This window comes from Bos mutus, chromosome 8, assembly GCF_027580195.1.
Source record: "Bos mutus isolate GX-2022 chromosome 8, NWIPB_WYAK_1.1, whole genome shotgun sequence".
In the NCBI taxonomy this organism is placed as follows: domain Eukaryota; kingdom Metazoa; phylum Chordata; class Mammalia; order Artiodactyla; family Bovidae; genus Bos; species Bos mutus.
Genome location: NC_091624.1, coordinates 9,583,970 through 9,598,362, shown reverse-complemented (window position 1 = coordinate 9,598,362; position 14,393 = coordinate 9,583,970). Strand labels below are relative to the sequence as shown.

Sequence of the window (14,393 nt, the reverse complement as noted above, 5' to 3'; positions counted from 1 at the left end):
CCAGGTGACCTGGGAAAGTTGTAAAACTCTCTGGATGGCAGCTTCCTCATCTTGAAAATGGGAATCATGGTAGCACCTATCTTGTGGGTTAAAAAGATAGAATGAGGTGATGCACAGAAAGAGCTGAGCACAGGGCCAGGCATCAAGAGAGCCTTTCTGCAAGCAGCTGCTGTGGCCATACTGCTGAGACTCTACTAGTGGAGAAGACCCAGCGGGCGGGTGGAAGTGCCAGGCCTTGCTTTAGGAAGTGGGATGCTCCTCTTTTCCCCTCATCTCTTTTTCTCTTTTGCCTTTCAGGGTCCTCCTGGGCCTTATGGAAATCCAGGCCTTCCTGGCCCCCCTGGAGCCAAAGTGAGTATATGCCGTGGGGTCTGGAGATACAGCCATGGGGTGGAAGCTGGGGTTTGGGCCCCGCACTGGGGGAGGCTTCCTTCCTTAGGGGATCCTGGCAGGAAGGCCTCAGAGTCTCCGTGGAGGATCCGTGTCTAGGCCACCAGCACTCCCAGAAGGTCTCCCAGGTGCCAGGCCCCATACTGGGCTGGAGATGCAGTGAGGAGTTCGGAGTTTAGCAACTGGTGGGGAGGGGCTGGGGTGAGAAGGAACCTAGGGTCCTCAAAGCAGGTGGGAAGAAAGATCATCTGCTGCTAAACAGGGGAGGGCCTTGGAGATCCAGCCTCAGCCTGTTACTGAGTCACAGGACACACCCTGGGGAGGCAGGTCAAGTTTTGAGCTGGGGAGGGATGTGGAAAGATCATGTTTGAGAAAAATCCCTGGATGCCGTGTGGAAGGCGGGCTGGGTGGCTGGGGACCAGAGTAGAGGCAGGGAGACCTGGGGGTGATACCGGCCAGCGTGGGGTGCAGGAGGAAGGGAATGGGTGCCTCGGCAATGTGGAGGGGAGATGGAGAGGACTCAGGGATGGACAAGAGGAGAGAGATGGGGATTCTCTCTTTAGCCTCAGTGGCCAAACCAGGGAACCAGAGGAAGGAATGTTACATTTGGGAATCTGTAGCCCAGCCAGGCAGAGAGATTCGTGGACATCCTGAAACTCAGGGGAGCTCTGAGTTGGAGATGGAGCCCTAGGGCGTGGCCAGCACAGACATGCCACCTCTGGACTGCAGATGAGACCAGAAACCCGGGTGACTGGTGCTCTGATGACTGTGGAGGCTCCAGCTCTGGGGCGCCGGGAGAGAACAGAGCTGTCCAGGGTGGTGCGTGGAGTGAGAAGCCCCAGGATGAGTACGGGGCCAGCAATATTAAGGTTATAAGGGGTAGCCTCAAGTGATGGCTGGAGAAATAGGAGGAGGGGTCAGGGGAGCTGAGAGCACAGCAATTGTGCCGAGAAGAGCGCAGGGCAGGTTGGGAAAGGCAGAGGGTCTGCTTGGCTTTCAGCTGTGGGGTAACCAGATGAAGAGCATCCCTGGGCTTTGGTTGGCCCAGGCTCAGGGTCCTTTGCTAACCTGTTAAAAAGGTCCTGCAGCTTGAGGAAAACCATTAGCCAACTGGCCCCAGCTCGTGCTGTGATTGTCAGCTGAGCATCCTCCATAAGCTAGTTCTGACTCCTGGAGCTCTTTTTGGGACAAATGTACACAGGTAGCCCTGGATGTATGACAGTATGGTATCAGAGTGCTGGCGCAGAGCCCTCACACAGAGCTGCAGGAGCGCTCGCCTCTGCCTCTGTGGGTATGTGACTTCGGCCAGGACTGAGCTGGGGTCCTTTCTTGGAAAGTAAGCCCAGAGGCCTTGGGCCAGCAGCTGCCTGGAGGTGCTCTGGGTTTTAACAAAGCAAACACCGATCATGCCAAGCACTGTATATTGAACCCTTGCTCTGTGCTAGATGTTCTGCATGCACTTCACGTAGCCTCATTTGATCTCCACAAACACCGAATGAGATGGTGGGGTTACTGCACCCATTTATAGATGGAGAAACTGAGACTCAGGCAGATGATTGAGACCCTGCCTAGGCGAGGGCAGTGGGACCTGCCCCCATGAGTCAGGCCGAGGGTCTGAGTTCTTCTTGGGAAACTTCTGCTTTGCAGAGGCTTCTGGTCGCCCAGGCCTGGGTAGATAGATGCTGAGGATTAGCCACTGTTTTGATTGCCAGGCTTGCTCAAGAACACGCCTTTCTTGGCCTGCTCTGAGACTGTCTGGTCTTTCCCCCACTCCCCCACCACTCCCAGACTTGACCCCCTGCTCCTATGGTAGCAGATGCTCCATCAGCTTCTCACCTGTCCACACCGGCCCCAGTCTGGCCTGCAGCCCACCCCTCATCCTGCTAGCAGATGTAGGGGAACAGGAGGAGAACCTAGCAGCCGCTTTTCCTGCCATTTTGAGGAGCTGTTCTGAGTATGGTGAGGGAGGCTCAGACCTGGCAGATGAGCTCTCCTGCGGAACACAGGAATACAGAACCCGAACCTGTGACTCAGGGCCTCATGGACAAGTTTCCAGCTTGCTTCTGTATAAACAAATAAGGGAGCGGGTTCCAGAAAATATACTGGAATGGGAGTTTTCTCCCAGTAGAAGTTGCATTAAAATGCCCTGGGGAAAAGTCATGCCCTTTTCCTGGACACTTGACTGGGAGTCTAAGAGGTGAGCCCAAGTGGATCCAGGGCAGTACAGTTGAACTGAAGGCCCCAGGCTGCTGGACTTTCGCCCTGGGCTGGTGTTCATCTGTGGTTTGGCCAGGATGGGGTTAAAGAAAGGCTCTTCTGGGACAGAATTCCTGAGATTGGAAGAGAATGTTGTGGATCTGCAGGAATGGGTGTGATTCTGGGGAGAGGGTCCTTGCTGTTTACCAGATCCTTTCTGGGTCTGGCTGTTGACCTGGTGGGACTCTAGGGCTGGCTCCCTCCAGGCCCGGTGCTGGCTCTTCCTTTTCCGAACAGTGTCGACTTCTAGAGCTGCCTCTGGGGCCACCCATCCGTTCATCTCCATTCGATGGGCAAACATTTATCAAGCACTTACTATGCGCTGTTGATGGAAAAATCAGCCCAACAGGCAGGGCCTGCCTAGTGGCAGGGAGCCCGCCCATCATCTGGATGGGTCACAGTGGGGTCACTTCTGTACCGTATTTATTGAGCTCTTGGGAGCTTATGACCTTGTGGGTTAAAGATCCCCCTGCCAGACTAAGGATGGGAGAGACTGGTGGATTGAGAAATCAAGAAGGGGAGACAGAGCAAAGATAAGGAATTTCATCCCTCTTGAGGTCAGGGGAGCAGAGACCCAAAGGGTCCATGACTTGATGGGATCACTTGCAGTGACCAGCAGTGGCGGGGCTGAATTTCAGGTCCTTGGGTTTGCTGGCTGGAAGACACTTAACAGGGCTGTACAGATGGTTCAGGCCAGAGTCACCCTTCAGTCCCTTCTGCCCGCTCCAGAGCCAGGGCTTTCCCTATGTACCATGTATCCATACATTCCACATTCAAACCCATCAAGAAGAGAGTTTGCCAATTCCCACAGAGTCAAGATCAAGGACTTTGAGACTGAAGCAGAGAAGCCAGAACCACGGGTGGATGGTATTAGCTGACCTTGGAGACCAAGTGTTGAGTTATGTGTCCAGCAACCACAGTTGTCATGCAGGAAAGCGCAGTGGTTAAGAGCACAGACTCTGGAGCCAGATGGTGGAAGTTCACATTCCAGGTCTGTTAGTAATAACTTCTAGTTCTGTGGCTCTGAGCAAATTATCTGAATTTCCCATGCCTTAGTTTGCTCATCTGGAAAATGGGATAACAATAGTAGCTGTCCTCCCGGCATCCCTGGTTGTCATGAGGTATAACTGAATTAAGAGCAGTGGTGGCCTGTGGTGGGTGGTCAGCTGTCAACAGGTGCAAGGTGCCCAGCCTACAAGGGGGCACAGACAGGGACAGTCCCTGCTCTTGTGGAAGCCAGCTGACCATACCATGCAAAGGGCTCCACATGAGAGACACTGGGTGCTCAGTCCCCACAGGATGGCAAGTGATCTGGTCTGGGAGGTAAGGCCTGCCTTCCTGGAGGGTGGGAAGGCTGAATCAAGTCTGAAGGGCAGCAGACCACCAGGCCAAGGGGTGAGAAGAGGTTGGGGAGGGCAGCAGGCCTGCTGGGTGTGCTAAGACTTTTAGACTTCATACAAAGAGCAGTGGGAAGGTGTGAGGTTTTCAGCAGATGGGACACAATCAGGTGTATCGTTTTGCAAAGGCCACTCAGGCGGTTGCGGAAGCCGGGTCCGTGGCCATCAAGTTGAAGGGTGGCCAGCCTGGAGCTGCCCCTGGGGATGCTGATTCTATGCCAGGTGAAATCAGATGGGATGCAGGGCCCAGGTCAGGTGAGAAGCTCTGGGTCTGAGGTGGACAGGGCTCCAGCTGTGCCTGTGCTGGGTGATGAGGCACCTGGCCCTTTTCTCCTTGGCAGCTGGCTGCCCTTCCCTCCTCTGCCCTGCTTGGTTTGCAGTGAAATACTCAGGATTACTGTGAGCCCTTGGGCATCTGGGGAGGATAGGCGGGCAGGAGGATCCATGCTTAGTGATCCGAGTGACTCCTCACAGAAGTCTCGGGCATCAGACCCCAGCCTCCCCTTTCCCTTTCTACAGTGACTGAAGTAGGACATACTCTTTAAGGGAAATGTGGAAAAGTCTGCTGCTGCTGCTGCTAAGTCGCGTCAGTCATGTCTGACTCTGTGCGACCCCATAGACGGCAGCCCACCAGGCTCCTCTGTCCCTGGGGTTCTTCAGGCAAGAATACTGGAGTGGGTTGCCATTTCCTTCTCCAATGCATGAAAGTGAAAAGTGAAAGTGAAGTTGCTCAGTTGTGTCCGACTCTTTGCGACCCCATGGACTGTAGCCTACCAGGCTCCTCCGTCCATGGGATTCTCCAGGCAAGAGTACTGGATTGGGTTGTCATTGCCTTCTCCGGTGGAAAAGTCTAGAAAGTATCAAGAAGAAAGCAGGCCTCCTGCTGTGGCTCTGTCCATCCATAGGCACTGACTGCGTTTTAACATCCTGTGTGTCAAGGACTGACCAAGAACCCGACATACTTTGCAGGGTGGATGTTATTACCCCCATTTGCAGATGGGAAAACTAAGGTCTAAAATATCTAAGTAACTAGCCTATCTATGATAAGTATCAGGGACAAGATTTGAATCTTCTGCTGTCTGACTCCAAAGCACATAGTTTTAGCCCTAAATCCATTAGCTCCATAGCCCTTTAGCTCTGTAGATTAAGCTATATATGTGTATATATATATATACGTTGCTGCTGCTGCTGCTAATCGCTTCAGTCGTGTCTGACTCTGTGCGACCCCATAGACGGCAGCCCACCAGGCTCCGCCATCCCTGGGATTCTCCAGGCAAGAACACTGGAGTGGGTTGCCATTTCCTTCCCCAATGCATGAAAGTGAAAAGTGAAAGTGAAGTTGCTCAGTCGTGTCCAACTCTTTGCGACCCCATGGACTGCAGCCCACCAGGCCATCTGTCCATGGGATTTTCCAGGTAAGAGTACTGGAGTGGGGTGCCATTGCCTTCTCCATATATATGTTACATATGTATAATATATATACACACACACATGTATATACATATATATACGTGCATACTACATATATATGAATAATTTAAAATATGCCTGTACATAAGTGCCATATAGTGCTTAGCTGTTATTTTATTAACAATTGCCTTGTAGAAAGACTGAACCAATCTATGCCACTGCTAGCATTAGAAGAGGATATTTGAAAAAGATAATTCATTATTGCTTCCAATACACTGCACTGATAATCTGTGAATAATTTTCTTACATTTGCTTTCTATTTGCATTTCACCATTTATGATTTTGTTTATTTTAGGGATTGGGATGTTGTCTTTTGTTATTGATTTGTAAACATCATTTGTGTTTACATATGAAGGCTTATTAAGGCTGCATGTATCTTACAAATTATTTTTGAGTTTATTGTTTGCCTATTGAGAGTATTCATGATGATTTTCACAAATGAGAGTGTTACCTATTTTTTTTGAACCAACAATAACTGACATTTATTAGGAACTTTTACAATATGTCAGAATCTGAGCCTTCAGGAAAGCCCTAATTTGGAGAGCACTCTACCGTAAGTAGAGGCTTCCCTGGTGGCTCAGGTAAAGAATCTGCCTGAAATGAGGTGGACTGGGGTTTGATCCCTGGGTTGGGAAGATCCTCTGGAGAAGGGAATAGCAACCTACTCCACTATTCTTACCTGGGGAATTCCATGGACAGAGGAGCCTGGCGGGCTACAGTCCATGGGGTCACAAAGAGTCAGACACGACTGAGTGACTAACACTACCATATGTAAAATGTATGATTCTTTACTTTTGTCCTTAGACATTTTTTTCCCATACTAAGACCAGAGAGGTATTCACTGGTATTTCATTTTATAATGTCATTTGTACTCAAAATTTTAAACCATCTGGAATTAAAATTCATGGAAGTAGGTATGGGTATAGCTTTATTTTCCCTGCAGTAGTTGATCATTTATTAAATGACTTTTCCTCCACTATTACATGACAGACCAGGGTCTATTTTAGGCCATTCAAATATGTTTCATTGCTATGTTTGTATATTTTTAGCCTAGTAAAGTACTATTTTATGACAGTTATTATCTTTATACTATGTGTCTCCCTGCTCCACTTATAATGTTCTGGCTATTTAATCTGTCAGATGAACTTTATGCCCATCTTTATAATTTCCTTAGAAAAAAACCTCTCTTCGGGTTTTTCTTGGAATTGTATTAAATGTGTTTATTTGTGAAGAATTACCATCTTTAAAATATTAACTTTTCCCATCTAAAACCATGGCATATCTTCCCATTTGGTTGAGTTTTTAAAACGTCTCATAATAAACCTCTATAGTTTTTATTGCATAAACCTGGCACATTTCTTACTAAGTTTGTGCTTAGAAATTTTATATTTTTGTTGCTGTTATGAATGGAATATTTTCCCCATTATATTTTCTAGCTGGCTTTCAGCTATTGAAAAAGAACTATTGACTTTGTATATTTGTACTTCTGGTGTTTATTTTACAACCATGCCCTTTGCTGAATTATTTTATTGGTTCTAACAGTATTTCACTTAGTTCTCCTGAATTTTTAGACAGGCACTCATATTGTTTGCAAAAAAGGACATATTTTTGCCTCCTTTTCCTCAAAGGTTAGTAGTCTTATTTGTTTTTCCTGCCTTATTGCTGTGGCCAGAACTTATACACACATGAAACAGTAGTAATGATGGCCAGAGACCCAGCGAACCTTCAGAGGACCTTCCAGAGCTGGGGCCAGATCCGACCCAATCCTAGCCCTAGAGTTGTCTCTTGAGACTCCACTGATTTATTTTCTCACTTGGGAAATATTTTTCTGATGCCTCCTCGGGGCCGGGCCCTGTGCTACGTACTCAGGATCGTGTATCTTGCAAAAGATGACTTGCACAGGGGATTTCTGGCCCAGAATTTTCCGGTCCTTGGTTCGTTCCTTCTTTGTCTCAGCCCCTCGTGAGGCCTCGTATAACCAAAGCCTTCCGTTCTTTCCACTTCCCAACTTCACCTGCAAGAAAGCAGCTCATAGTTTCCATTCCCGCTCTGTTAGTAACACTTCTGGCTTAGTATATACCTTCCTAACCATCTTCTAGCTCCTCAAGGCTCTGTTAACTAGAGTCTGCTATTCCATACAGAGGGAATGGGACTTGTCCAAGATCACACCGGCTCATTGGCTGGAGAGCTGGGTCTGGCACCCACGTCCTCAACCTCACTGAGGTGTAAACAATTAATTAGACTTTATTATTCTTTATATCTCTTACTGGAGAATTTGCAGGAGTCTGGCTGGGAAGATGGATAACTTTCTGCATCCCGGAAGTCACACCTTCAGCTGAGCGAGGGTGCCTTGAGCATCCGTGGAGCCCACACTGCATCTGCTTCCCTTCTTGTCTTCCTCCAGCCTTAGCTTGGCTGATTGACTCTCAGTCTGGGTCAAGTTCTCCCAGCTTCCTCCTGTACTCCACGTGTCACTGGTCATAGTTGGTCGTCTGTGGTGTATTGAAATGTAAAGAGCTTGGGCTCTGGAAGCAGACTTCCTGAATCAAAATCCCACTTATGAATTATAGGATCTTGGACAAATTATTTACCCTCTCTGTGCCTCAGTTTCCTCATCTGTGAAATGGGGATAGTGATCATGGCTCCCTTTTAGATTTATGCGCTGAAGACTTAGAAGAGCACTAGAAAATGCTAGAGCATTCAGCATTACCAGTCTCTGGTTTCTCCCTCGAGAGGTCCCCACCAGCACGACTTGTGTCTTGATCCCCACCATGGTATTCCCAGTGTACACTGTAGGATGTGTAAATGTTCAATAAATTTCAGTGTTCTTTTGTTGTTCTTGGGCAGGGATTAAGTCCCAAACACGGTGCTGGCTGCTGAGAGTGCAGAGAGCAGTCCATTGAAACTAAAATGCCCCCGGATATGGCCTCTGGGCAAAGGAACCAGTCTGGCATCCCTTCGGGTCTCAGTTTCCCCCTTTGTAAGATGACAGGACAGGACGCACAAAGGCCCCCCCATGAGAGCATTTTAAGCCCAGCTCCTCTATTGGCTGCAGAGCGAGGTGGGCAAGGGCGGGGTGGGTAGAAGCTGCTATCCTTTTTTGGCCACTGGAATCCTGGGTGGCCCTGGGCCTGGCCTTGCACATGGACATAAAAGGCATTGGAGCTGGGCTTGTGAACGCCGAGGCTGGGAGAGTGTCAACAAGGGGCTGCTGCAGCATGAGGCTGTTGATCCTAGAGGTGAGGCCCTCAGCAGTGACCTGGATGGACCCAGGTGGACAGAGAGTTGGGGTTCTGGCAAGGAGGGACTGCCCTGCAGCCTGGGGCAGCTGGAGGGCATGTGGGAGAGGCATCTAGGCTTCCCATTTGTACGTGAGGGCTCTGGAGTCAGACTGACCCAGGACCTAGTCAGACCTAGTGAGACATGGCCTCTTACCTGCATGCCACCCTGGACTATGACTCAGCCCCTCTGAATCTGGCGCTTGGTCCTGTGTTGCCACATGTATGTGTAAGAGGGCTGGCGAGGTGCTGCATTGAGTGGGCTTGGCACAGTGTTGGGCACGTGGTAGGTGGGCAGCGAAAGGGCACCCTCTCTGTCTTAAGGTTTGGAATGCAGTGATTTCTCATGCAGAGTGACTGAGTCAGGATTTGGAAGATCTGTGTCCTGACACAGAAAAGAATCAAATGGGAACTAATTAAAGTTGGCCATTCCACCCTCCCCACGTGTAACGTCTCACTGGCTCCTTGCCAAGAAACCTGGATGCCAGGCGGCCATGTGTGCCTGCACCCTTGTGTGTGTGTGCACGTGCGCGCGTGTGCATGTGTGTGTGCACGTGTGTGCGCGCGTGTGCATGTGTGTGTGCATGTGTGTGCATGTGCGTGCGCGCGTGTGCATGTGTGTGCACGTGTGTGCACATGTGTGCGTGTGTGCGTGCGCGTGTGTGCATGTGTGTGCGTGTGTGTGTGTGCACGTGTGTGTGTGCATGTGTGTGTGTGTGTGAACATGCACCCATGCGTCTGTGCACATGCCTCTGTGTGTGTATGTGTGTGTGTGTGTGCTGTGCAGCCCGCATTTTAAAGGTGAGGAAACAAGCTCAGAGAAGTGAAGTCACTTGCTTAAGACCCTACTGTGCGTCTGTGGCTTAACCCAGGACTTCTGACTCAGGACCCAGATTAGGGAGTGAGCTGGGGAGTGAGGCTAAGGGACAGATCAGGAGACTGACTTCTCAAAGGACTGTCTGCTGAGTAATTTAATCAGGCCAGAGCCCTCTTTAGCTATAAGAGACACAGCTGGTAGGTCCTTCCCTGAGCACGTGCTCATAGAAGCCAGGATCCTTGTGATGGGGATGCTCCCTGTGCGTGGGACTAGGGATGCTGGTCTGACTGGGGACATACTACTTGTCAGTGTCTCTGCTATTCCCGCCTATTCTAACTTGTTGGGTCCCAGGCCTCTGTTATGGGAGTCACAAATTCAGGGTCCTAGTTTTAGCTCTGCCAGTGCCTCAGCTTGGGTTCCTGGGCTGTCCTTTTCCTTCTCCAGGCCTCAGTTTCCCTGAATGTGTTATGGGGTAATAGCACTTCCTTTGTCCACTTCATCTGGCTATTCTGGGAACCTGGTGGGTTGAGGGATATTGCAAACTGTGAAGGGCTGTACATAGATTAAGTGGCTGTTAGTGCACTGGCTCTAGGTAATTTGAGACGGTGAGGTGAGCATCGGGGGCTAGGAAAAGCAGAAAGAATCAAGCTTAACTTCAGGATGTGTCTCTTAGAAGGTCTCTGAGAGCCCTGGGGGAGCACATCACCTATACAGTGGGCCCAGGGATCTACAGATTGGTGGGGGAGGATGCAGTCAAGCTGCATCTTGAGAATGTTTCTGGTTTGGCTAATGATGATTGTAGGGGGAGTGGTTTTCTACTTGGGGGTGACTACCTGCATAAGGACCCAGCAGCAGGAATGTGCAAGTCCTGGGGGAAGAAGGACTGTAGTCTGGGATGGGGCAGAAGGGCCCCGTCTTTGGGCTCGGCTGGTAGGAGGAGAGCAGAGTTCTGAATAGGGTGGGTGGGACCAGATGATGGAAGACTTGGGACACCCAAGGGGGAGTTTGGACTTTGTCAGTAGGGTGGTGGGCAGCTATGGAGGGTTGCTGGAGCAGGGGAGTGATGGGATTGAAGAGGACCCCATGGAGGAATGTGAGTGGGGTGGAAGGGGAGGGCATTTAAGCAGAGGACAGGGATTTGAGCAGAGTTGGTGGGGAGAAACCCTCTTTAGAAGACGTGGCGGCCAAAGTGGAATTGTTTCTGTTTCAGGGACAGAAAGGGGACCCCGGGCTCTCACCAGGAAAGGCCCACGATGGGGCAAAGGTAGGTTTCCAGGGACCCCAGCACTCAGGGAAGCGGAGGAGTGGATGGTAGGGAAACCGCCATGCCGTGGCACGGACCTCCTGACAGAGGCCTCTGCGTAACAAAAGGCTGGAGGCAGGATGTAGAAAAGGACGTGGTCTATTCTCTTTGAAGCCCTTCAGCTCTCCCTGCACCAAACCCAAAGCTATCCCTGCTGCCTTCTTCCTATGTGCAGCCAATAAAACTGACAAAAAAATGTGACCTGTGGACATTCCTTTGGTGAATGTCCTTTGGCCTGATGCTCTGAGTGGGTTTTCTGCAGGGCCTGCGAGGTGGCCCTCGGCATCCAGAAGCTTCTTGGTGGCACACGCCCAGGAAGCTTCCAGCAGACATTCGAAGACCCCTCCAAGGTGGTTAGTTCAACACACGGATCTATGGATTTTCAGGACGTAGAAGGGAATGGGCTGGGGAGGCAGGGCTGCCTGACTCTGAAGGGCTGAGACCAGAACTTCTCCCATGGAAGAGAGAAGAGTTAGGCCCAAGGACTTCATTGCCCCTGAAGCATCCACCCTGTAAGTTAGGCAAGGGGCCTGGAGGGACTGCAAGTCAGGCCAGAGCAGGGGAACCCAGAACTCTAAGTAAGATCGCCCAGGGTCCCGGACATCCATCCTCTGGAAGGAGTCCTTGAGTCTGGTTTCCTTCTGGACACAACCCCAAAGCCCTCCTGACCGGAAGAACTCTGCTTCTCAGCCCAGCCTCTGGTGCATGGAGACTTAGAGGTGGCGGCTCCTGTTGATTTCTCTGAGACACAGGAGGCTCATTCCTTCACATCTTCATGAGAAGTTTGCTCACTCAGCAAGCGCTTCCTGTGTATATACATCCACACGCACCCCCATTGGATCCTCATAAGCTTATAGCCCAGGCAGCTGGGCCTAGCTTGCCTGGGAGGAAACAGAGGCCCCAGAGGCGGCGGCTGGAGGCCACGCAACTGGTCAGGTGTAGACCAGACTTTGTACCCGGGCTGGATGACCTCCAGGGGCCCAGGCTTCTCTCCTGCTCCTGCGTTGTCTGCTCCTGGGTCTCATGGTGGTGGCAGAAATGCCCCCTACTGGGTGGCCACCACGTCCAGCACAGGCAGGAGAGAGGGAGTCAGGAATGTAGGAGAGGGATTGCCAGTTGGAACAGGTTGCATGTTCTCCAGGGCAGTGGTTTGCAAACATAGTTTTGGCGGTGTAACCCATTCCCCAGATGGTTCCTTCTGCCGAAGTCCAACATAGAAAACAGATCAAATGGAGAGACTGAATTATGTGGGGAGGGGCTGGGTCCCATGCCTGCTCGGCTGCCCTCACCCTGTGCAGAGGACCTGAGTCTCCCCTGAGGCCTTTAGGCCTCCGTGAATCCTATTTGCAAACCACTGGCCCTGGGAGGCCGAACTTTCAATAAGTGTCTGCTCCTATTGCCCCATCTCACCCCGTTTTCTGTGTTTTTTTCAGGGTGACATGGGCTTGCCCGGGCTCACTGGGAATCCAGGACCCCTTGGACGAAAGGTACACTTTGGTGCTGATGCTTCACTTTGTCCAGTGGGTTTCCTAGCAAGCGGGGTCCTCAGACAGGAGTGCTATGTACTGCCTCTCCCCAGCCCTGGCCCAGATCCTCGGCAGTGGGCTGGTGGCCAGAGGGGAGAGAGGTTTCTGAGGGTCTGTGTTTACCCGGGGGCGTGGAGCACCTTGGCTTGGAGCAGGTCCCCCCCCATGGTTAGTGAGATGTGACAAGAAGTAACCCTGTCCTTCCTTTTGCATCCCAGCTGCTCCAGGGAGGTCCTGAGGGTGCTCTTGGTGGTGGAAGGAATATTGTCAGAGCCAGGAGTCCCCATAGGTTCGGCTCCACCTTCCATGAGCTGAGTGGCCTGGGACCTGCACATCCCCTCCCTGAACCTCAGCCTTCTACCTGGAGTGACCATGACCTACCCCGTCCCCTGTCCCTGATCTCCCGGGGGCTGTAAACCACGAGCAAGGTCTGCAGCCTGAAAGTTGAGCGAGTGGGCTCCGGGGTCAGTTGCATCTGGACTCCACTCCCTGCTCCACCATTTGCTCGCTGTGTGACCTGGGGCAAGTCAGTAACCTCTCTGGGTCTAATATCATCCCTCCCATATACTGCAGGGAAATCTCTATAGAGGCAGAGTTCTCTGTGCATTTTGAGCTGTTCTCATCCTCCCCCACCTCATCACTGCATCAGTCAGGCAGGGGGTGTTACCTCTTTGGGGGAAGAGCTGCCATTTTCCTAGGTGGTGGGTCTCTGGCTGGCTGTGCCCCTGAATTCCTCTCTGGCTTCGCAGCTAGGGTGAACCATCCTTCAGACTCAACAATACTTGTGCCCCCTCCAGGAAGCCCTTCTAGAACCCCAGCTTTCGGGTCTAGAGCCTCTACTCTGCTTGAAGACTCAAAGTCCATCTAAACTGCGTTCTTTTCAGCCCCCAGACCAGCCTCACCAACCAGGACATGCAAGAATGGTTTGTCGCTCTTCCTGCAGAGCCTCGCTCAGGGCCTGTGTGTAGTAGGTGTTCAGGAAACAGGGAGGACAGTGCAGGGTCAGGGTCAGTTCCTATTTTTGCAGGAAAACCCCCCATTGCTGATGGGTTTTCAGTCTATAGATCAGCCGAGGGCCGCAGCTTGAGCATCCTTGCTGGCTCCCAGCTGTAGCCACAGCTGCCCTCTTCCTTGGCCATCTGGTTCTCATTTGGGCAGCCGTGGCATCTCCTGGCTCCATCCTGTCCATGCTCTGAGGGTCCCCATGGCACAGGTGGACGTGGAACATGACTGCCCCCAGACCCCTTCTCCTCCAGCCTCTTCGGCCAGAACAGGTCCTCCTGCAGATCTGAAGAAGCCAGACCCAGACAGGAGTGCGTGGCTGTCTGTGAGCTGGGGAAACGTGGTCTTTTCTGGCTCAGAGAACACAGAGGAACTCCCTCTCCCCGCTCACTTCCTCTCTGGGCTCCAGCACTTTCTGATGGATGAGGTGTGAGTGGAAAAGTCTTCTTCCAGTCCTGGCTCATAAAGCAGCCAGTGGTGGTCTCGCTTGGCACGGGAGTAGGAATCTAGCAGAGGAGGTGGAAGATGGAAAACCAGATGGGACTGGCTCCTGCCTGGGGTTCTAGCCTTCCTGCTCTTAGCAGATGTCCAGGGAGGCCCAGAGTCCCCAGCGCAGGGGAACCAGCTCACCTGAGCAGGGAGAGACATCTTTTCTAAATTAAGGAAGAGTCTCTGTGTGGTAGGAAAACGATTTGGCAAAGCCATTTCCACCGAGTCCCTCTGGCTCCTGTCGAGGCAAACACGGAGGAGTTTGGTCTGGCAGGCCAGTGTCACCTAATCACAGGGGGTGGTGGTGCTCAGGTCTCAAGGCAGGGACCCTTGACCAGTGGTGGGGGTCAGGGAGGCAGACCAATGGGGTGGGCAGCCTCACCTGGAACCATCCCTGTTTGTCCGTAGTCGCTCCTCCCACAAGCATCTTTTGGTAACAACAGTAGCCATTTGGCACTGATCCTG

The 14,393-nt window shown here is 51.6% G+C and overlaps 1 protein-coding gene across 4 annotated transcripts in view; it reads left to right on the top strand.

The window, feature by feature from the left end:
• Window positions 1-14,393, top strand: part of COL27A1 (collagen type XXVII alpha 1 chain) — a 153,136-nt gene that overhangs the window by 27,209 nt on the left and 111,534 nt on the right. For all 4 annotated transcript variants that reach the window (XM_070375041.1, XM_070375040.1, XM_070375042.1 and 1 more), the window contains exons 5-7: window positions 298-351; window positions 10,819-10,872; window positions 12,345-12,398. In XM_070375041.1, the coding sequence (XP_070231142.1) occupies window positions 298-351; window positions 10,819-10,872; window positions 12,345-12,398 (162 nt within the window). The remainder of the gene's footprint in view (window positions 1-297; window positions 352-10,818; window positions 10,873-12,344; window positions 12,399-14,393) is intronic.